This window comes from Equus quagga, chromosome 18, assembly GCF_021613505.1.
Source record: "Equus quagga isolate Etosha38 chromosome 18, UCLA_HA_Equagga_1.0, whole genome shotgun sequence".
In the NCBI taxonomy this organism is placed as follows: domain Eukaryota; kingdom Metazoa; phylum Chordata; class Mammalia; order Perissodactyla; family Equidae; genus Equus; species Equus quagga.
The window spans coordinates 40,389,465-40,414,215 of NC_060284.1; the positions used below are offsets into that span (position 1 = coordinate 40,389,465).

Consider the following 24,751-nt stretch of genomic DNA (forward strand, 5'->3'; position numbering starts at 1 on the left):
CATTCAGAGAGAGACTGAAACCGAGGCTTTCTTTCACATATCCTTAAGCCCGTAGAAACACTTAAATTTCATTTCAGCGGAGAAATACCTATTTGAGAAACACTCTAATAGAACTCATCAGATTCTTCAGCCCAGAGAGACTATAGCCTTGGAATTTTTGAGGACAGCTGAAACTTATTTTTCTGGTTGACTTGATATGGAGAGAAAGTGAATGGAAATAAGACTTATTCTTCCAAGTGTATTTGGAATGTAGCTGCCTGAAACTGAGTCAAACAGCTCCCCGGTTTTCCTGGGAACCAGCGATTCTGCAGTCAACAGAAGTTTGCTTTTTTAACAGCTGGAAACGCCAGAGTTGTGACAGCGCCGAGAACTGAGGCTGCCTTGTTCGGACTTCACACGGGGCTCTCTGTTCCCTGCACAGAGCCCGCTTTCTTACACACCCCGCACACGCCGCTGGGGACCCTCCTTCTCTAGACCGGGACCCAGCCTTAAGGGCGGGGGGCACCGGTTTGGGGCTCCCGTCTTTTCAAGGGGTCCGGGCAAGAGCCCCTCTGAAGAACTCTTTCTGGACGGTATTTATCGCTCCACCCTTCCCTGTCTGAAGAAGAAATAAGAGGACAGGCGAGAAACTTCAATTTGGTGGTGGAGGGCAGATCCCAGAGCACCGAGTCACCGAAGGACCCCCTCAGCCTGACACGACGCAGTGCCCACCCACCCAGGAGGCGGAGGCCGCGCGCAGACGGCGGCCCCGCCCCGCCCCCCGCGCCGGCCATTGGCGGGTCCGAAAGTCGCGGGGCGGTGTCGGTTTGAACGGGAGCGCCTGGAGCTGGGGCGCAGGCGCAGAGGAGGGGAGCGGCAGCGAGCGGGCGGCGCGGCGGACCCCTGGTCGGCCGTGGGACGCGCCCGGAGGCGAGGAGAGTCCCGGGAGCTCTGGCCCACGTGACCTGCCGGGGGCCGGGTCAGGGGGCGCGCGCTGGCCTCCCGCGGTGCCCCTGCCTGGCGCGGCGTCCGCGGCGCGCTGAGCCGCCGGCTGGAGGGGCCGCCGCCGCCCGCCCGTCGCCCGAGGCGGCCGCTGCTGCAGCTCCGCCGCGTCCTCCGCGCTCCCCGGACTCGCCGGCCCGCGGGAGGTGAGTGCCGAGGGGCGTTTGAGGGCGCCCGCGGCGGGGGGTGACAGGGAGGGGGCGTGTGTGTGCGTGTGAGGGGTGAGCTCTGTGTCCGGGGTCTGGGGGCGACCGCCTTTGTTCGGGGCGGGAGGAGCCGGGGCGGTCGGCGGGGACCGGCGCGGCGGGGACGCGGGTGAGAAACCAGAAACTCTGTGAGGAGCGGCTCCGTCCCGGACGAGCGCTCAGTTGCTTTCTGGTTGGAGGTTTTAAAATGACACCGAAGCTTAAGAACTTTGTTCCCTAATATTTTCTTAATAAAAAGTATGTCGGGATACAGTGACTTCTCACGTATTCTGAATGGGAGAAACAACCCTGAAAAATCCGAATCCCCGTGGAATTGGATCCCGGGCAGATTGCATTCGCTTGCAGTCGTGCGCTTGCCGTCTAAACCGGGCAGCTTTTGTCAAACACCTGCGTTTACCACGTTTAAATTCAGAACCTTTTGGGCACCAACCTGTCGATTTACCGTAGAAATCGGTAGTTGCTGCAAGAAGTTTTCGTAAGCATAGAATGTTAAGAAAGCTCTTTTCTGAAAACCCGTAGAATATCTTCGGATAGTAAAAAGTGGAAAATCTGTAATTTCCTTGTTTTATCTTGATCGTTTTAACTAGTGTCATTTGAACTCGGTTAATGCAAACGAGTAAGGATGGAAATTTTATTTGCCTTAATGCATAATTTAACCCTGCCGTGGAATTAAGCGAAGTAGGCTCCTGCCTCTGCCTTCCGTCGGCTTGTGTTGGCGTGTCCCGTGGTGTGTGTGGGAAGTCAGCATACCGACCGAGCTGAACTTTCAAGCTGCCACTTGAGAAGGGTGCACGGAAGATTTCCGGCCTGATAGCCACAGTGCGATTACCTCTGATAAATACCACTCCTGCGTGAGCTGTCACTTTTCAAGAAGCAGCTTTGGTTGGTTGTTTGGAAGTGAGCAAGCGACCGATCACTGTTGGTTGATATGCATGTGTGTGAGGAGTGGGGGCTCGGGGGACGAGGGACAGTCTCACTCCTACTCTTCCTTACCCTACCCCTTCCGTGGATTCGTCTGGCAAGCGCTTTCTCAGGCTGTTGTTTATAATGTTAGGAGTGGAGCGGATACAAAGTACAAAGTTGCGCGATATTGTTGTCGGGGCATTTTCCCCCCAATCCTCTTTAGCTAGATAAGCAGTTCAGGTGTATTTTCTTCTGTTATTCAATCAGACATGCAGTGTTACAGTATTATTGCTTAATATAAATCTCAGACTTGGTACTAGGCTAATTGCAACAAAGATAGGATATAGTAGCTTTTTAAATGGCCTTTTTCTTAAGGATAAAGTATTTCCAAGATTTACCTAAAAGATAAAGTTTTGTAATTACTTCTCTGGAATTTTAAAATGGAAAACCTGGCATAGATTTAGACTTCTAAATCTATTCTAATAGACATGTTCTTTTTTATAATAATAACAATAGCTATTATTATTGTTACTATACTTTATTGAGTACTTTTAAGTACCAGAGCCAGGCATTGAGTTAGGTGCTTTATGAATCAGATCTCTAATCATCACAACACATGTCGGGTAAGTATCATTGTGCCCAAACCAACTCTAAGAGTTTAACTCGCTCAAGATCATGTAACTAAGTCACTGTGCTGGGATTCAAACCATGGCCAGATCCCAAAGCACATGCTGTATCACTTCGGTGTTTACTTAACTCTCCTCCAGGTCTCTGGATTCCATTTGTGGGGACATAATCCTACTTTTAAGATGCCTGTAGGTGCTGTGTTTTGTTGTGAACTATGCACAAACATTCCAGTCCTTATTTCAGAACTTCTTTCTTTCCTACAATACCTTATAAATTACATAACAATTTCAATATCCTTTTAATCATCTTTATAAAAACAGTAAAAAATTAAGAATAAGACTTTCCTGAGTTATTTACATGAATATGAATGTACTCTTTACTGTGGAGCAGAAATGTATTAAGGTCCGGTTTTCTCACTATTATAGGATTCTTTGCTGCTTCGTAGTTTTTATCTTCTTCCCAAGCAAGAAATCAAAAAAAGTTTGCTGGACATCAATTATATGCAAAGCCATTTCCTTGGTAGTGTAAGATGGCACTAGAAGGCTTCCTATTCAATAGTTGCTTCTGGAGTTTTTACAGTATTTTTCATCTGTCTCCTTGTCCTGCACTATGTGTTGCTACCAGATTATCTTCCTGACACGGGTTCAACTTTGCTGTTCCTTTGTTCAAAAATTATGAGGCTCCCCATTATGTGAATACAAGGCTGAATATGTGCTTCAGCCACATATGTATTCAGAGTCCCTCACAATTTAGTGCCCCCTTAGACTGCTCTTTCCCAACTCCCGACCCAATGGGCTTTTCCTGGCCCACATTCTGTGCATCCCCACCTCCTTGCTTCTGCTTGAGCCATTTCCCCGTGCTGGAATGGCTTTTCTCCGTTTGCCTAATAAGGTCTACCCATCCTTCAAGGTGCAGTGCAGATTTCCTTGCTTCCCAAAAGCTTTGCTTGGCCCTTTTTACTTAGAATTATTCTTCCCATATCTTCTCATAACATTACTGCATTGAATAGAAACATTTTTCCACAGAATGGTGATAACTTTTAGAAGGGGAAGATAGAGTTATGTTTTCCTATGAAGAATTCTAAATTCAAAGTCTCTAGGGATACTCTTTAGGCATTTATAATCCTTTTGCATTTGGGATTTATTTCTGCTTAAAAATGTATTTGAAACCAATTTTGCCTTTTTAAAGTCCTTCTTTTAAGAGAACTGATTTATTGTCATTTACTAAGTCAAGAACAATGCTCAGTAGAAAGGACCACTTCTTTTCTACTTCACTGCTGATTTTTTCATCTATGTATTAACTGATTTAAGCTGATGGCTGACCAGCATCAGTAGTAAGTGGCTGTGGTTCCTATTCTCTGGTGACTTGGTAACCAGTTTTTCTTGAAGTTGTATTCTCCCCATTGTTTATTAATAAGTATTTTTTTTTCTGGCATAGTAATGTCTTCGTAAGACTATATATTTTGAATTTACTTCTTTGAGCTCCTATTAATTGCATCATGTTTGTCCAATAATTTGTATAGACCCTAAAAAAATAAACATATATATTTATTAACAAAACATTACAGATCGAAAAGGGCAAGGACAAATATATATATTTAGGGGGTTTTTGTAGAAATTGGTCTTAGTGTGAATCATCAGTGTTTTTGGATTATAAACATTTTCTTGTGCTCTCCTGGTCTTATAACCTGAGTAGTCATTTGGAAAGGACTGAAAATATAATTGGGGTTGTTTAAAATTTAGAAGTCTTTTTTTTTTAAAGTCATCATTGTGTTTTCTATAACCTCAGTATTATAATACTTATATGCATCCAATTTTATGTGTTTATAATAAATTAGAAATCGTTTTTCTTATGCAAGTGTCTAATTGAAACTCTTTCAACAGGTTATTAATTTTACTAATGGATTAAAAGGACCATCTCTGTTTAAAATTATAGGAGGGAAAATTAATGTTATTTGTAAACTCTGGGCTTCAGTTTGATGAGAAATAAAACCACGTTTTAGGGAGAAAAATAGTAATTTTGTTCTAATGAACATATATAAGATCTTTGTCCTTTAGTCAAACATATTTATAGTCTTAAATATAAATAAGTAATCTTGTTGGAGTAGGAGTTTTGATTCGGTAACTGCTTTGCAGGGAAAAAGGTAACCAAGATTAGGGATGTTGCATAAAAGTAATCTTCCTTTTGTCCTTGAAATTTTTAAGCAACTGCTTCATGCTCTATTGAATTATTGTAGTCACTGAGTATTCTAATTATAAAACAACAGTTTTAATGATTAGTGTAGTCACTGGCATAATGCACATTGATTCCATGTATAACCTAAAAATAGAGCCCCTTTCTAGTTTATCACCCTCCAAAAAAATGTTCAATATTCAATTTCTTCCTGATTTATCCTGGGCTACCAAACCTTAGGACATTGCGAGGCTGCTGGTGTAGTAATTATTATAGCCATAGTGCTTTGTGTAGAGACTGTTGGAAACTACTGTTGAACTACAAGCATTCAGCATCTCTCACCTAAGTAGACTCATACATTTGGTCCTTTCTCACTGCTTAACAACACTGCTAAGATGAAGGCTTGAAATATTCAAATCTTTCTCCTAGGTTACATTTTATTTTAGGATTTATCTAATTTGAAATTTCATATGTAGCTTTTATTAGTGTTTTGGTTGTCCAGGGAGCGTAATTCATTGAAGTCCTTTAGCTTTATGTGATGGATAAATTATATATGTTCCTCACCAAAAAAAGGGAAGTTTATATATAGTTTACTTGTTTAGAATGGTGAGCTTTTAGGTGTAAGCATTTGAAAACATGAAAAGGCATTCTTATTTTTTATTACTAAAATTATTTTTGGCTTATTTTACTCTGAAATGGTTCCATTCATTGTGTTACATTTTTAATGTTCACAGCTCTGGACCCGAGTTGTTTTTTTTTAAAGCTGCCAAGAATAAAAATGAGAGTTTGAAATTGATAGTGCCTTGGTATGTATTTGATATCTTTTATAATGACCCATGAGAATTAATTTCAGATACTACACTTGGGAGCCCTTGTGACTGGTGCTGCACCTTTAAGGTATAGATTTATTTAGAATCTAGAACCATTATTCCAATCTATCCTTTGAATTTTATTCTATTTATTTAGCTGGTGAGTCACAAACACAAAATTTTATAATAAAATTTGGTTTAATTAGCATTTATGCTGTTAGTTACACTTATTTTCTAAACTATTTTGGCCTAACATCTCACAGACTAACATTGATTATTGCAAACTTAAAGGCTAGTGATACATTAAGACTTAACCTTAATTGGAGTATATACTTTAGGATTATATATTTGCTTAAGAAAAACTGCATTAATACAGTTTTTACAGCATAATCTGTAGTATATTCTCTTTTCTTGAGAATGATAGAGAATAGAATGATCTGCTTAACTAAGCACTATGATTGTTTATTAATTTGGGAGTGTGTAAAGTAGGTTACATTTGATATATATGGCAATTATCAGTTAACGCTAAAACCATATTCTCCACTATAGGTGGATATACACAGATACACACACAGAAATAGTCTTGAGTTATCTTTAGCTCACAGTAGTATTATGCAACAGTTAGATTATATTGTTGGTTTAGAGATTGAATATGTAGAATAAAGAATCAGAACTTTTATGCATTGCTTTAATTTTTTTTCTTCTATTGGAATTTCTCTTTAATTTTGCCACTGACCTATTGCAGTGTTAACATTTAGATTTCATTGGTACTTTAAAAATTTTTAGTTCTAAAGATGTGCAGAAATTCAAAACTATCAGTCACTCGGTTTACTCTCCCCTCCCCAGATCCTTCCCCATTTATCAAATTTTATCTGATTTCAAGTTATCTCAAGCTTGATATCTTTATTTTTCCTTCAGCTGTTATTGGTGAATATAGCATTTACCAAGTACAGTTTAATATAAGTATTCCATGTTTTCCTCTCTGAAATGTCACTTTTGCAATCCAATTTGTCAGTCATCGTGTGTATGGCTACCGTTGCACCTTCCTCAAAATTGGCAGTCTTGTAAGCTCTCTGTTACTGCGTGACCTTTCCTCTCACATCTAATCAGTGAGCATTGTTTCCATTTTTCTCTGGGTACTCATAGCCAGATTACTTAGGTACCCAGCATTTCTTGGTCCTGACTTCTCTTGCTTTAGGCACTAATTTCCCACATCAGTCGTATATTCTGATGTCAGAATAATTTTTCTTGCCTTTAATTGGCTCCTCAACACCGGCGGCCACACTGAAGTCAAGCTCTGAACCTTCTCTCTGCTGGACTTTGTTCACTACACCCGTGGCCTTTTCATACCCTCTTCTCATATTCTTCTGTGGACACTTCCTGCTTTTACCTTCCTACTCTTGATTTTGCATGTATTGTTCCTTATACTTGCTATCTGATTTCTACTATATCTTTCAGATAAAATGTAATTAGAAATAGAAGTTTGGACTAGATGACAAGCCGTATTTAGTCCATCTAAAAATAAGTTACTGTCTGCTTACAGACACATAATTTTGCAGAAAATAACTAGTTTACTTAGGATAGTTACTTCAGTTTATTTTAGAAGTGGATGTTTTGGCATCCTACTTTATTAGGCTCATTATTACTATGATGTGTATTTGTTACTGTAACCTGTACCCTAAATTCTAATGTGAAAGAACTTATATGTTCTTGATTCTTCTCCATTGTTAATCCTTGCTTAAATTGATAAAGGGCTACTGTATCTGACTTGGAACATTACAACTGAAAGGGATTTGGAGAATTTGGATATTGTACCTTACAGGGAATTATTAGGATAAGAGAAGTTCAAAGAATTTAGATTATCTAACCTGGAGGCAAGAAAAGTTAAATTATATTTATTGTTTGATGGGTGTTACCAGTTTTTAGAGATATTTAAAGAATCAGAACAAAGTTTATTGGCATTTACATTGCAGTCAGGAGTAGATAGTTTAGATAAATTGAAAGAAGGACAGAACATATAAATGTAATTGTCTATCCTATATTTTTCTCCATCACCTAGTTTGCAAATATTTTACTGCCAATGGAGTAAAGCAGGGCTAGGATTTATTGTTCATTCTGATTGCATACCTTGGACAGTGCCTAGAAGTCCACCTACTTGTATGACGGGAGTCTGCCTATTTTGACTTCCTAATTAGGGAATTAAATGTGAGGCAATCAGAGTTATGTACCAGTTGATTTTTCTATATGTTCTGTCAGTTTCTAGGATATGGGAACAAATTGTTGCTTTCTCTTTATTTCTCTGTGGTCAGACCAAAAGATGCTATGAGCTAACAGTTTGGTTAGCAGTGAGGTTTTTGGAGCATTGTTTGTTAAAACGTGGGAGATGCTATTAAGGACATCTGTGTTCCTTGCAAATTGTAAGTCTAAATGGACGTTGAAGGTTGAACTTACTGAGTTCTTAATATTCTTTCAAACCTATAATTTCCATTCCATTTCCTGGTCCTGTCATTAAATTTTCTTATGCTAATGAGCAATTCATAATTTAATATTTGTTGCAAATTTTATTAGTATTATACTGGTCCTATGTAAACTATGTGCTAAATATGAAGTGGGTTTGTTAACTCCAGGTAATGTGGAGCATGAATGAACACCTTGTTACTGAATTGGTTAGAGAGTTCTTATAACGTGAATCCTTGAATCAAGAATTGCTTTTTTGTTCAGTGAATAATTGTAAGATAAGACATGCTACTTAATTGTTACGGAGATTATAATGTAAGAGTGACTTTTTTGGGGATACACTTCTTTTGAGAACAGTAAAACCATGTTATAAATTGTCCTTAGTAAAATGATGAATAGCATTCTCTCTGCCTTCTTGCTTGTTTTAATTATTTTTAAAATGGTTCTTTATGCAGTCTTAATCAAGTAAGGTATTTTACAACTCCATTTATATACATTTGTTAATTTGGCTACATGTTTACTTCATTTTAATAAATATGAAATTAGCATATTTTTAATGATTGGTAAAACTTAGACTTTCATTACACTCTCATGGATGAAAAAATATTTCGATTAAATTATAATTTAATTTAATTCTAAGTTAAATTAATTCTAATATCTCACCTTCTGCCCCATTTTATAAATTACAGCCTAAACCTCAAGTAGATAGTGGCAGATAGTTTGGTTGACAGTTTAGTTGTATAATATAGATGCACTTTGCAGCTATTACTATGACTATCTACACTAATTCCTTTAATAGTGTTTTTTATTAAGGAAAAAAGATGCACAATGGAATTCTGAACAGAAGGAAAAGAGAATATTTGTTGGATTAATGGCTGCTACGTATCTTTTCCTCCTTTATTAAGACACTGCTTCCTTTGTTGGCCAAGGGATGGGAAAAAGAGAAATACTGTTTTGTATTTCTTATGTGCAAAACTGGTTATCAATATGAAAACCTGATTTCCTCAAGGAAGCTTGTCAATATTCCCAAGGCTGATCCTTTCCACCTTCCACCTTCCTCCTCCTCACGGGTCCTAACTACTCTTTCCCTAGTAACCTCTCTCTAACTGTATTTAATTAACAAAGCCGTGGGGGTGTGTTATTTAGAGTCTGGTTTATGTTATAGCTGAAATACTTAAAAGGATGTTATGTATAAAAGGAATTAGGCTTTATTAGATGGCAGCAGAAGGAAGAAAAGGGTAGAAATGGAAAGATTACTCAAAGTACAGAACAGCTTTCTAAAAAGGTTATTCAAAATTAGGATTAGCTGCCTTATGACCTTTCTGGGAATGTTGTAGTAAATGTTGGACTAACTGACCTATAGGTTGTTTATAACACTGAGATTCCAGGACTTTATGATTGTATCTATTAATTTATATATACTAATTGTATTAATTAATTTATGTATACACACACGTATATCTTAATCTTACCTATTTGTCTCTCTTACCTGTTACTTTAAGGATTATAATTTATATCTGATGGTCTGTACTTTCTCCATGATATATCTGGGTATGGATTCATTTTTATTTATGCTGTTTAGGATTTAGTGTGCTTCAATCTGCTAATTCATGTCTGTCTTCAAGTCTGAAAAATTCTGTCTTTATCACTGAAGATTTTGTCTTTACTCCTCTTACTGTTTTTCCTTCTGGTACTCCAATTAGGCCGATGTTAGAGCCTCTCATTTTGTCTTCCTTTTCTCTGAACTACTCTTTTGTATTTTTCATCTCTTTATTTGTGTATGTCTGGATAATTTCTTCAGATATTCTTCTAGACATTCATTCTCTCCTTAGCTTATCTGCTTTGCTGTTTAACCAGTATATGAGTTATTAATTTCAATGTTCATAGCAATATTTTGAATAGTAGTGAAAAAAGAAAATCCAAAAAACTACAATCCAATTGCCCATTAACAGAATGAAAAATAAATTTGGTATACAATAGAATATAATATAGCAATAAAAGTATGTGAATTTTAGCTATATGCAACAAGAAGTGAGATGAATCTCAGAAATAATGTTAAGCAAAGCCATGCAAAACTAAGTGATGCATTATTTAGGTCTATACAGATATTTGCGGCAAAATTATAAAGACAGACAAGGGAATAATGACAAAATTCAGTTTAGAGATGACGTTAGAGGGGAAAGGAAGGTGATGGGTTAGGTTGAGGCACCCAGGAGACTTCAAAGGTGGTGATAATGTTCTTTATCTTAAACTGGGTGGTGTTGTATAAGTGCTTATTGTGCCATTCTATCATACACATATTTCCTAAATTTCTTTTGTACCTACCCAGTATTAATAAAAACATTTTAAAGACCTTAAACAGTTTAAATAGAATATACTTTGAGAGCAAATGACTACAAGTATAATCTAATTATCAGCACAAATATCTTCTTTGAAGAAATAAAAGTACAGTTTAGAACTGACTTGTTCAAATAATTATTGAATTTTCATTTTACTTGTTAATAGCAGTTTTTGTTTTGTTTTGTTTTTTGCTGAGGAAGATTCGCCCTAAGCTAACATCTGTGTCAGTTTTCCTCTTTTTTGTATGGGGGTCGCCACCACAGCATGGCCGCTGACAGGTGGTGTAGGTCTGCATCTGAGAACTGAACCCAGGCTGCCAAAGCGGAGCGAGCTGAACTTAACCACTAGACCACGGGGCTGGGCCAATAGCAGTTGTTAAAAGCTTGAAGGATCAAAATTTTGTTTTTAGATACTAAGATCATAATATGCTTCTATTTTTGTTTATAATAGAAAATGTTACATAAAATTATTGTATTTCAAGCCAATTTAAAAAATTAAACTAAAGTACAGTTCTCAAATAAATCTCATCCTTCACATCCGTATTTAGAAGCTCATGGTGACAGTTAAGCCCTCTGCTGTTTTTCTCCTGTGACTGACATGACAGCAGTCTGTGGACTTAGCTGTGTGATTATGTACAGCTTGGAATTACTTTAGGATATTCTTTGAAAATAGGACTTCAAGCAAAGCATCTTGTATTCCTTTTGCAGAAATGTTGGTGAAGTGCTGCTGAAAGGGCCAGAGATGCAAGGATTGGGACACAATTTGAACCTTTAAGCTGTCTGACATTGACCTCCTTTTATTATTAACAAAGAAGAAGCAGGCGCTTAGGATGTATTAACACCAACTCATTAATATACTAACTGGACAATGTTCTGCAACAATTCTGCATTGTAAAGGACTGGATTGGCAAAATAAAATAATTTCAGTTTATACTCAGCTTTATAATATGACTCAATGGAGGAAAATTTGATAAGCATGAGGGAAGACCATTCTTTTCATGTTCGTTACAGGTAAGACTACTGCTTTCTTAGTGGGCGATTTTTAATCTTTATTTATTTAAATGTGTTTAAGTCTGATCATTTCAAATTTAAATTTGAAAATATTCAAAATGTGCCAGCCATAGTTAGTGTCTCCTGAAAACAATGTTTTCTTTTTGTTGTGGTTGTAAGTTTTATATCCTTTCTATAAGAAAATGGTAGTAGAGTCAAATTATATTGTTTATTAATCTGTGGAAGAGTTTATGAATAGTTACTCTATATTTATAACTGTATATAATATGCAAATATAAAAATGAAGTATGTTTCTAAATCTTTGGGGGTAAAAGATGAATTTTGTAATGTGGTCAGCTGAATGACCTAATTTTTGTGTCACAACTTTTAAATGGTCATCTTTTATAAATGAGCTTTTTAAAAAGGTATTAACATTGGAATGCGTGGGTACTTTCTAAACATGATAAACTAATTGCCAGTTTAATATTTAGTGATAAAATATTAATGATAGTTCTGATACATTTAGGGACAGAGCAAGGATATCTGCATCATTATTTAACATTTGTTCTGGAAGTTCTAGCCATTGCACTAAACTATAAAATAAACACAAATATTAGAATGGAAGACATGTAATTATTAGTAAGGTGATTAGATACTAATAGATTCTATATCAAAGTTTTTACAAGTTAATATTAAATAAACATCAGAACTTATAGCAATGAATAGTATTCAGAATCTCTAATGAGTGAAGGTGTTTACTGCCAAATCTTAGATGTCTTAACACATTTTTAAGACATGATGAGGAGATTTATCATCCTTTGGAGCAGATGGTTCATGTTAGGGCATGGTGCCAAGGAAGTTTCTGTAGGTAAGGTGAGGGCATTTCTATTAAAAATAAAAATGTTTCAAATAAAAGAAAATGGAAGACATTCAATATACTTAAAATGAACTTTTAATATATGAAATGCCCTCACTCTACCCTTTTGGGCATAGTTCTAGAAGCCTGGGAGTTATTTTACATATTTTCTTCCCTTCTCACTCCCTATATCTAGCGTGAAGCCTTGCCAGTTTTACCTCCTAAATGTTGCTTAGATTCATCTACCCGTCTCAATCCTCCCCACCACTGCTAAAGTTCAGGCCCCCGTTGTCTTCACTCCAGACTCCCTTGAATCCCATTCTTAGCCTCTTGGAATCCATCTTTTTAATCTGCCACTAGAGGGCTCAGTCTAAAAACACAGAGCTAACCTTGTAACCTCTGCTTAATCCCTATGGGTGTTCCTGTTCACCTGTAGGGCAGAGCCAGGCTTAACATAGTACCCAAGATCTTCCATTATCTGGCCTTTACCTATTCCTTTGTCCTTACTTCCTTCCTCACCTTGAACTTGAGCTCTGGTTCCCTGTACGTGTCATGCTGTTCCATGTCTTAGTGTCTTTGCTCATGCTATACCCTATGACTTGAATACCCTTCTCACTTTCTTTGTTTAGCTAAGTCTACTCAATATCTAACATTCAACTCAGAGATTATCTTCTCCTGGAAACCATTTCTAAACTTCATAGTTTGGCTATGTGCCCTCACTGTGCTCACATGACATCCTGTACATATCTCTTTCTTAGCACCAACTATATTAGAATTCAATGTACCTGTTTATATATTTGTCTCCTCCCCGCCCCCCAATCCCTTCTTTGACCATTAGCTCCCTTAGGGCAGCCATCATGCCTAGCATGTTGTCTGGCTCATAGTCCACATTTGATGGAATGTGTATTGAACTTCACTGGACATAACCATCAGATGAACCTAGTAAGATGTTTATCTATCTTGCTAAACATTTTCAAGAGGAGTATACCTCTTAATACTGTAAGAGCAGTAGATAAGGAGGAGCGGATTGTACCTCTGCCTGTAGGAAGGTCTTGGATTTGTCCTTTTCCCATGATACAGCATAGGTCAAATGTGGTTATACATTGGTATAGGACTTCCCCAAAAGACACTTAAAACTCTGTAACTATTTTTAGTAAGAATATACCAAACAACTCTCTGCCTTCATCAGTGCTCTTCGATCAGTATTCTGTATATCCATTGGATTGTTTTATAATTGCAGGCAATAGTTTGAATCCTTTATGTTAGGAGGCATGGCCTACTATAAGTTACTCTTCTGCTCTGGTAAACACTTAGATGTAATGTTTTGTCCATCTGGTTCTTTCATTGTGGAGGTCCTCATCCGTCCGTGGAGGAGTTTCTGTGGCACAATGAGTTTGTAATTTTGAAAGGAATAATTCTTTGGACACTAAGCAGCCTCCTGAGAGATAATCAGAATGCTTTATGAAATATTTTGCAACCTCTTTGTGAAGGTAGAGAGAAGTGGAGAATGATAGTAAAATGGAATAGTTTCTAAACTTTAAAAAAGTATATGATTGATTTTAAGTAATTATTGTTAATTTTTTTTAGTTATGACAATAGTATTGTGATTATATTTTTTTGAAAATGACTCATCTTTTAGAGATACATACTAAAATATTTACAAATTAAATCATATGCTATCTGGAATGTACTTCAAAAGAATCTGTGGTGGAGAGTGAGGTTGGAAGTAGAGATGAAACATATATTGATAGTATATCATATATTGGTAATTGTTGATGTTGAAAGATGGATATATCAGGTTCATTACATTAGTTTCTCTAGTTTTGAATTTGAAAAGAATTGGTATTTCCTTGTTCATATTTGTTGCTATGAATAATAAGCATTTCAATACATTAATGTTGTAAAATTAGAGTATTGCACATAAGTTGTAAAGGAGTATAATTTTGGTATTGAATACTTCAATTTTGCTAGATAAATGTAGTTATTAATAATATTCTTTCCTGAAGAATAGTTTGAGGTAATGTGGAGTGGTGGAAAGAACACTGGCTTTGGAGACAAAGACAGGATTTCATTTCTCATCTTTGCCTTTGTATGATCTTGAGCAAGTCACTTAACCCTGTCTGAGCATCAGTTTTTCCTTCTGTAATAATACCTATCTCAGAGGGTAATTTTGAGAACTAAATTTGATATAATATCTAGTAAAATCACTTTCAAAACTAAGTTACCAATCAAAATTTAAATCAAGATAATTTTGGAATAACTAGATATGTGTGGTAAAGTGAATGGGTGAAAATTGTTTATGGGGGCTAGGACTGGTAATAGAAAAGGTCCGTGCCCAATTAGAATACATGGAAGGTGGAGCTAAAGTCCATAAAAAGAGATTTAGCAACCACAGAAGACAGACAGCACAATAGAGAAGATGCCATCAGAGCACTCTTGTTTTGAATCTTAAGTCCTGAATCCCATCATTTATTCTTTTCTTTTCTGCTGAGGAATATTCGCCCTGAGCTAACATCTATTGCCAATCTTCCTCCTCTTGCTTGAGGAGGATTTGCCGTGAGCTAACGTCTGTGCTAATCTTCCTCTATTTTGTATGTGGGTCACTACGACAGCGTGGTTGCTGATGAGTGTTATAGGTCTGTGCCCGGGAACCAAGCCTGGACCACTGAAGTGGAGCGTGCCAAACTTAACCACTAGGCCACGTGGGCAACCCTCCCATCATTTATTCTTTTTTTTTTTTGCCCCTGCTTTTGCTCCCCAAATCCCCCCAGTACATAGTTGTATATTTTAGTTGTGGGTCCTTCTAGTTGTGGCATGTGGGATGCTGCCTCAGTGTGGCCTGACGAGCGGTGTCGTGTCCACGCCCAGGATCCAAACCAGTGAACCCCAGGACTGCGAAAGCAGAGCACACGAACTTAACCACTCGGCCATGGGGCCAGCCCCTCATTTATTCTTAAATAAGTATGTAAGCCCTTTGAGGGGAGAGTCAGATTTGGACATCATCAGTATTAAATCTTTTAAAATGCTGTAGCATCAAAGTTTTAATCCTCTTTTGCTTTCACTGACATACTATGAATGCAAAAAAACAAAATTAAGGAGGTAAAGAAGAAACTCTAGAGTAGAAGTAAAAATAATAAAATATAAAAATTAAGAGAAATTGAAATGACATGTTTGTGCAGAAAATGAGGAATTACAGCTATAATGTTCAATCTATTAGCAAAAATGAAAACATTTCAGTCAAAGATAGTACTGTGTTTGTTTATTGTTATTAGATATGTAGTTTCTTTGCTTATACAACTAGATAAGCCATTAGGAAGAATAAAAGAAACATTGCTCATGGGATGTATTTTAATGAAGAGGTATTTTCCTGGTTTGCCTTCTACTCTGGGTATGTTCTTTGTTTTCAACTCAACTAGTAAACAAATGAAGTAATTCTATTCTCTCATAGAGATAGAGAGGATATGAAATTACTTTCTCTGTTACTATTTAATGATCTTCTGAAAAATTTATAAACCAACCTTCCTTGACTATTTCGCAGTTAGGTATATTTGATTGCGTTGTTGGAGATTTTGCCAGAATATTGACTTCTTTTCTAATAAAATATGCCAAAGTCATAATATATCTCAGAATTAATCATAAACTAGGGAGTTTTGGACTTCATTTCGGGAATTAGTTACTGAAGTAACTTTTCTAAGGTAGTTTCTCCTATGGGGCATTTTCACTGCGTGGACTTCAAGGATGGCTGGGTAGCCAGCAGGGCTCTAATTTGCTATCACTCTTTCTAACGAGAATTATGTAAAATGCCTTTTTGAAAATTTGTAGACACCATTCAGTCTATCGCTAAATTTTGTTAGATGCAACATCATTTGTATTGATGGTTCCAGTATAGTGTTGTATAGGTTTAAATCCAGAAGGTCAGATATCTGTGGTGAAGATATTTATTTGAAGAAGACACTTCCCTGTTTTATATGGCTATAGGATACACTGTTGTAAACTCCAATTTTTACATGTCTTAATATGAAGAGCCACTTCTGCCTTATCTCTAATTTCCTGGCCTGCAACCTGATCATCCTGATGGTGCTGCTGTGTGTGACTACTTCTCTCCGTCTCCCACAGTGAAATCATGTGCCATCATTAGTATTCATTGTATGGTAGCATGTAATTTTTTTAACCAATACTCTATTGATGGACATTTAAGTTGTTTGTGGTTTTTTGCTGCTGTGAATATCCTCTTACATATATCTTTGAATTTCTGTTCATATAGCTTTAAGATCAATTCCTAGCAGTGAAATTGCTCACTGTATAATTTTTTTACATAATTGGAATCATGCTTAAATTAAAAAATCTTAATAGAAAAAGTAATGTATTTTATATGTAAAAATATCTTTTCTGGGGCCAGCCCTGTGGCGTTAAGTTCGGCATGCTCCTCTTTGGCTGCCTGGGTTCATGGGTTCAGATCTCGGGTGCAGACCTACACCAATCATCAGCCATGCTGTGGCGGTGACCCACATATAAAAAGTGGGAGAGGATTGGCACAGATGTTAGCTCAGGGCTAATCTTCCTCAGGAAAAAAAAAAATATATATTTATATATGTTTTCCAATTTTTCCCCTATGATAATTCTTAGAAGCTGAATGATTTCAGTATTTAGACAAATAAAGACAACTAGTTCAGGTACCTGATCTAGCAAAAGAACCCTTGAATAAAATCACATTTTTATATATTAATCTTTTGCTGACTCATTTCTCTTTACACACAGAATACACCAGTAACCTCATAAAATCTTAAACAAAAATAATGTTTTTCTTTTATGAAATCACATTTTCAAAATACAGTTCTAAAGGGCAGTTTTCACTTGTGAAAAACAAAAACAAGCTTTATTAATTTGAAATGACATATAAAGAAATATAAATTTAGCAATTTAAGGTTTCTGCTTTAACTCATTTATTTTTCCATGTACTTTAGAACTTCCCTCCTATATCTTGACTTGGTCTCATGTTGGAGCAAAATGTTAAATAGAGTTTTGCTTGCATTATTTTGCCTAGATCCGTAAAGTGAGGGTGAAATCACTGCTCCAACTGTGAACAGTCAGCTTTAGCTAAATCACTTGAATTATAAAAAAAGATGCCTGGATATAAAACTTGAAAATTACCTATCAGAGATGACTACATAAATCTGCTTATTCTGAACCAAAAGTCTGCTTTGAACCTTTGTAATTGGCTCTGTTAATCGTAGTCCAGACTTTTCTTTTAGCTTCATCAGATTTATTTGCCACTTTTACAGTTCTCTTTAAATTTATGGCTCTAAAGAACTTTGAGGTTTTATAGGCTAAAAGACAGCACCTGAAGAAACAAGGTAATTGACCTGCAACTAGGAGTACAAAAGTGTACTCATATTTGAATGACTTCAGGGTGAGTGGTGGTTTAATTCACATTTCCTGTTAAAGCAGTGATTCTCAACCCTGGCTAGTACGTTGGAATTACCTGGGGGCTTTTAAAAAATACTGACGGCCAGACCTCACACCCAGAGAAGGGGAGGGACATTGAGAGTTTAAAAAAGTGCTCCATATGAATTCTGCTTTTGTGCAGCCAGGGTTAAGAACCACTGCTCTGTTAGAGTTGCTCAAAATTAATTCTAGTAAGGAGCAATTTAGTGCTGCTCCAGAAATTAAAATGCTGGATGAGCTAAAATCAGTTTTCCAGAGGGTGATATGTATACCACTGGTGGCGCATAAGGTAATATTACTCTCTTTTTAATTTTAATAGTTACATCTTTGTTTTAATGTGCATTAGAAGATAAACATAAATATCACATCAAACTCATAGTTTCATGGATACTGCTTTGGATGAAGCTAGGTTTTTTTTTTTAATAACTGTGCCAATTTAAAGGAAATTTGCCAAATTATAGAAACATATTTAAGTGAATGATAAGGTAGTACATAGACTTGGCAGAAATCATGGAAATGTTGAAGAAAGACAATGGCACCTTTGGTGAAGGGCATCTACTGAAGTTCAGGATTAGAACCTGAAGTATCAGTGGCAGACTTTGAGAATTAGAATCTCTGCAGATCTTTAAATCATTACTTTCTAATGTAAAGTTTCTTGACACTTAGTTCTCTTATGGAAGTGTGCCTTGTGGATCAAGATATTTTGCTCCTCTGTTTTTCTAAGGTACAGGTGATCCTTTGGTGGTAAGAAGAGGAAGGAGTGTGTGTGTGTATGTGTGTGTATGAGTGCAGGAGACAGAGAAAGAGAGATGGATGGTAGGAGGGGTTGATGGGACAGGTAAGTAGATCACCTGGATACTTGGACAGAGAAGAGTATTCGGGGCCTTCACCTTCCGCAGGCACCCTTCTTCTCCCCAACTCTCAGGAAGTCCGTAAGTCTGCCACAACTCAGAACAGTTTAGGAGACACTACTTTAGGTTCTTTCATTGGTAAAGTGGTTTGCTCTGGGTGAGCCAATTAAAATGGGCTCCACATAAAGATATTTAGCTATCCCATATAAAAGACCTCTGGAGGTTCAGAGATATTTGAATGGGCAAATTAGGTCTTGCTGTAAATAATAGTTTACTGTTTTATCAATAATGTATATATACGTTAATTATAGAGGCAGCTGTTCTGAGGAAGAGTAGCCACAGTCCACATTTAAATTATATTACTCGAAGTTAAAAACACTGTGGGGGTGTTGTAATGTAATGTTGTAAATGTCTGTCCTGTGTGATTTTATAGAATGGAAGCTTCTTGCCTAGAACTGGCCTTGGAAGGGGAGCGTCTGTGTAAGTCAGGAGACTGCCGTGCTGGGGTGTCCTTCTTTGAAGCTGCAGTTCAAGTTGGAACTGAAGACCTAAAAACACTTAGCGCTATTTACAGCCAGCTGGGCAATGCTTATTTTTATTTGCATGATTATGCCAAAGCATTAGAATACCATCATCATGATTTAACTCTTGCAAGGTAATTAATTAAAGTTTTTTAATACTCTTTCTCATTAAATTAACTGTCACTTTAAAAAATAATTTCTTTCAATTAAAAAAGCTGACAATGCATTTAGTGAGTTCCGATTCAATGAATGAATAGTAGTGAAATAATCCTAGAGTTTAATTAAATGAATAAAAATTAATTAAATTTAAATACAGAAATGGAAGTTTTAAATTTTTATTTATAGTAGGTTTCAAGGCTAATAGATCTTTCTTACCTTAAGCATATCAGTTGTCCTCTAGGGAAAACTGTACTCTGGCTGCTTTATATTTTAACATCATTTGCTTTGTTTTTCAGGACTATTGGAGATCAGCTGGGGGAAGCCAAAGCTAGTGGTAACCTGGGGAACACCTTAAAGGTCCTTGGGAATTTTGATGAAGCTGTAGTTTGTTGTCAGCGACACCTGGATATTTCCAGAGAGCTTAATGACAAGGTAATAAGGAAACATTAGATGGTAGGCCAGATGTTTTCATTGAAATTGTTTTGTGTTTTAATACTATTTCTTTATTCTGTAGTTTATCTAAAAGTTTATACCAGAAAAGAAAATATTCGTAGAAAAATAGAAGAAAAAGAGAAACATAATAAAAATTTTTAAATAGAGGAAAAAGAGAAAATAGTGAGAGGTCCTTCTTTCGTTAAGTAATCATTTGTTTAGTTCTGTACAGATTGCCAATGTAAACGTTTCTTTCTATTGACCATAATAGCAAGGATATTACAAATAAATATATTTGATAAGTATTATAATACCTAGCCTCTGATTTCAAAATGTAAACTCTGCTGTTATCTTCATTTAGGTGGGAGAAGCAAGAGCACTTTACAATCTTGGAAATGTGTATCATGCGAAAGGGAAAAGTTTTGGCTGCCCTGGTCCTCAGGATGTAGGAGAATTTCCTGAAGAAGTGAGAAACGCTCTGCAGGCAGCCGTGGATTATTATGAGTGAGTAGCTCTGATGTCGTCCATGTGGCCCGCCTCAGCCATGGCTCTTCTATCTATTCTGTATCTGGTGGTAAGTTTTTAGGTTTGGCAAAGGTTTTAAAGTTATGGACTAACTAGTAAAAATAAATCAACAAATCATTACAAATGTTACAGTATTGTAGTAGTGGTAATTTCCTCCCCAGGAAAGCTTTCATTTAAACTGCAGACCAGTGCCACTTAGTGGCAAAAACAAGAAATATCAATGGTTCGTTTAAGTTATTTGGAGTAAATTTAGTCTTTTATCAATAGAATTTCATAGAACTTCTTAACTATAGGAGTTCCAAGATTAACTCTGTCCTTGACTCTGGGCAGAAGCCTACCTGAATGGTTAGTCAAGTGTTCATAGCTGTTTCCTGTAATCACCCTCCATCACAGATATATTTTTAAAATGTGGCACATCATGGCTGTAAGCTTATTTAAATTTTTTTCTGATAAAAAGAATTAGATTTGTAAATCAAATCACTAAATTTTTTTCTCATCAATAAATTTTTTTCTCAAACTTATTTTTTCACAACTTTTTGTTATCACTTAGGGAAAACCTGTCACTAGTGACTGCTTTGGGTGACCGAGCAGCCCAAGGACGTGCCTTTGGAAATCTTGGAAACACGCATTACCTTCTTGGCAACTTCAGGGATGCCGTTATAGCTCACGAGCAGGTACAGTGCAGGCCATTTTCTCCATGAGTGCTTGAACAATGATTAGATTATTCTTTAGGTTTTTTTTTTTTTACATTATAGCTATATCTAATTAAAATTTTCTGTTTCAGCGTCTCCTTATTGCAAAAGAATTTGGAGATAAAGCAGCTGAAAGAAGAGCGTATAGCAACCTGGGAAATGCATATATATTTCTTGGTGAATTTGAAACTGCCTCTGAATACTACAAGTTAGTCTAATATTTCTGTAGATAAATGTAAAATGAGTAGCTTTGCAATCCTATTAAATCATAGGCTTTGGGTTTAAACCCTGCTTTTTGCTGCATACTAGCAGCAGGACCTTGGGTGTCTAAGCCTCAGTTTCCTCATCTGTAATGGAAGATATCAATACCTTGCTTTTGGGATTGTTGAGGATTGAAAGAAAGAATATATTAAGCACTTACTTAGCACAGTCCTGGCACATAGTGCTCAGTAAATATTATTGTACCTAAGATTTAATAGCAACAGTATGACCCCTTTATATTTTTATTAGTTTTTATCTTTAAAACTAATTGTTTTAAATGAAATTCTTAACTTTTAAATTTGTTTAGCATGTGTGGTGTGTATATTTATACGCCTTTTTTCCACTCAATTATGGGTTTGCAGGGAGGCCATAAGAAAGCCTGGTAACAAAAATATGCCCTAGTTTCCACCAGTGATCACTGAATTTTTTTCCCCACCGTCGCACCCTCGTGTTGAGCAGTTCTCCTCCCACCCTCTCTGCCCATCTTTGATCCTCACTGTAAACTGAGGCCTCATTCATTTACCTGAGGAGCGGGCAATCCCAGCGTCTTCTGTGGCAGGGTCTTCTTAACCTATCAGTAGACTTGAAGCATAGATGATAGCAAAGTTTAGACTGCTTCAGGTTCCCTAGTCTGTGCTTTCTAAATTGTTTGGAGCTTTCCCTAATTATCGGGATTGAAGGCCCATATGGACCTTAGGTAGAAGCCAGTTTGACTGAACCAGAGACACAGTGATTGATTTGTATTTTATCATTAAAGAAGCCAGTGTGAGAAAGTTCTAGATAGTTTGTCACCTGAAAAAAAAGGTAAAATTGCTTTAAGTACATCTGAAAAACTAGAATGTCATCCCACCCTATTTTAAACATTGACTGATGGTTAATATTTGTTGGTTGATTAGTTAGGTATGAAATATCCTCCCAAATAAAATACATCATTATATAAGGAGTATATATTTTGATTTTAAATATAAAAGTTTCTTATATTTTAAAGCCAAAAGACAGAAAAGTCTTAATTGATAAATGGTGTACTTGTATAAAATACTGAAAAGTTCTGTAATCAAGTGGATGGTGTCTATTTGGCTAAAAAAAGAATGAGTATAAAGTAATGAAACTTAACCCCCGCCTTCCAAAAATTTTGGTTAAAAATATTTTACATGGCCAGCCTGGGGGTGTAGTGGGTAATTCCATGTGCTCTGCTTTGGCAGCCTGGGGTTGCCAGTTTGGATCCCTGGTGCAGACCTACACACCGCTCATTAAACCATGCTGTGGCAGCATCCCATATACAAGGTAGAGGAAGATTGGCACAGATGTTAGCTTAGCGACAATCTTCCTCAAAAAAAAAAAAATATATATATATATATAGTAGAACTCTGCTTCAGAACTGTTTTCAGGGCCACTCAAGAAGGCTATCAACATTATAGATCTGTACCCTACAGGATAGAAAGCAGTAGTTTGGTAAACCTCCTTTAATAATTGAATGTGGTTCCAGAAAGACTTCTGACCATTTACAAATTAACCATACCTTCAAAGAATAATGGTGTGCCAGAAAGGGTCACACCAGAGGAGCTGAAGGCAATTCCAAAGGCAATGTTAGAATAAGTGTGTAGCCTCCCATGGTGACAGCTTTGAAGGTATCATCGTTAAATATATAATTTCAGGTTTGTTTTCTTAAAAAAAAATATCGCATTATCATATACTTATTTTTCATATAGTTATAAATGATATGAAGTATTTATACTATTTGGCAGAAGTTATAAGGAGTCATTTAAATTATTGGATCCCAAAGCATCTGTAGGTTTAAGCACTGATAATAATAACAAAACAGTGTTAACATTTATTAGCATCTGTGAGCAAGATGCTATTCTAAGCACTTTATGTATACTAATTCATTTAATTCTCACAAAACCCTGTGAAGTATTTTACATATGAGGAAACTAGTGCATAGAGAGGTTGAGTGACTTGCTCCAATCACAGAGCTAGTAACTGGCAAAGTTGGGATTTGAACCCAGACAGTCTAGCTCTGGGGTCCATGCTCTTAACTGCTACACTGGCTTCTCATTGACGATTCCATATGGGTTAGGTAGAATTCGGTTAATGTTTAAATGTAGTATTTAATATTTTTCATAAATCAGTAACTAATGGCCTTTCGTATAAGAATTTTAACTAAGTATTTTAAATTTTGACAAATGTAAAGGCAACACTATGATTGAAAAGAGGTTATGTGGATAAAAGTCTCTTAGTTTAAGTTATTGCCACTGCAACAGGGAAAGTTTTTTTTAATGTTAAAAATAACTATGTTAATCTTTAAAGGCACTCAATCTCATGTGTCAGTACTCCTTTTCTCTGGAGAATAAGTAGGACTTTCAAATTTATTCTAAAAGTGGAATTTGCTTTTTGTGTTTTCAAAGACATCTTTTCATTTTGTCTAAACGTAATAAAGTATGGCATATTAAGCTCTAAAACAGGTTTACTTTAAAGGCAGGAGGAAAACTGAGAGTTTTAATTTTTGATTATTATAGCCAAAAATTAAAATGACCATTATGTAAGAATTAATTTCTTCTTTTAGAAAGACACTACTGTTGGCTCGACAGCTTAAAGACAGGGCTGTAGAGGCACAGTCTTGCTACAGTCTTGGAAACACATATACTTTACTTCAGGACTACGAAAAGGCCATTGATTATCATCTGAAGCACTTAGCAATTGCTCAAGAGCTAAATGATAGGTAAGCTGTACACCTTTTTACTATAGTTATGGTAAAATATAGATGCATTGTTTAATGCTAAGAATTTTCCCTTTAAGTTTCTTTTTGGTTTGTTTGTTTCCTTTGTTTTCTTTTTAATTCCTTTTTAAGGAATTTCCTCTGTTTCAGTGACATCCTCTGTATATTATTGTTTGAAAGGTTATCTTGTGTTAGAGGATTAGACTCCTTCCATATAGTTGAACCAAGATCAGTAACTAGGTCACAAACAGTTGCCAACACAGGTCCTCCTGATTAGATTAGTGTGGGAAACTTAGAGATAAGGCCCAATATAAACGGGGCAGCTGCTACGCAACTCCAGCTAATTGTTGCCAGACAGGAATGAGGGTCCGTTATGTCCAGATCCTCCTCTTTTTTCAAGAGAAGCTGGAGTCCTGAGTTTTATATAAAAATCTTCTGACTTTCACATGTTAACGGCTAGTGGTTTTTAACTGTATGAAAAAAACAGCATATCTGTGCTTTAGAACGAGAGATTTTTCCTCAGTTTGAAGAAGAACTTCTGTATACAATTGTTCAAAATGAAGTATGCTACCTCAAGAGGCAGTGAGTTCTCTGTCTCTGGAGGTGTTCAAACATGGACCAAATGATTACCTGGTAGGGCTGGTCATAGAAAGAAAATGGGGTAGTTGAACTACAAGACCAAATCCCTGAGATTTGCTTATTTTATAATACATTGCATATTTTTAAAGGATGTTTTCCATTTTAATACTTGTCTCTGAGTTCAGTATTATCTGGGTATTCTAATATGTCTCTATTATTATGATAGAAAG

The 24,751-nt window shown here is 36.5% G+C and overlaps 1 protein-coding gene across 2 annotated transcripts in view; it reads left to right on the forward strand.

Moving 5' to 3' along the window:
- Positions 1 to 860: 860 nt before the first annotated feature.
- The window catches only part of GPSM2 (G protein signaling modulator 2), a 47,230-nt gene continuing 23,339 nt past the window's right edge, over positions 861 to 24,751 (forward strand). Inside the window, exons 1-8 of one of the 2 annotated variants that reach the window (XM_046645424.1) lie at positions 861 to 1,127; positions 11,203 to 11,505; positions 19,070 to 19,291; positions 19,613 to 19,748; positions 20,110 to 20,252; positions 20,824 to 20,947; positions 21,058 to 21,173; positions 23,790 to 23,945. In XM_046645424.1, coding sequence (XP_046501380.1) covers positions 11,450 to 11,505; positions 19,070 to 19,291; positions 19,613 to 19,748; positions 20,110 to 20,252; positions 20,824 to 20,947; positions 21,058 to 21,173; positions 23,790 to 23,945 — 953 coding nt within the window. In that variant the 5' untranslated portion in view covers positions 861 to 1,127; positions 11,203 to 11,449. The remainder of the gene's footprint in view (positions 1,128 to 11,202; positions 11,506 to 19,069; positions 19,292 to 19,612; positions 19,749 to 20,109; positions 20,253 to 20,823; positions 20,948 to 21,057; positions 21,174 to 23,789; positions 23,946 to 24,751) is intronic. The other variant, XM_046645425.1, reaches the window with a different exon arrangement.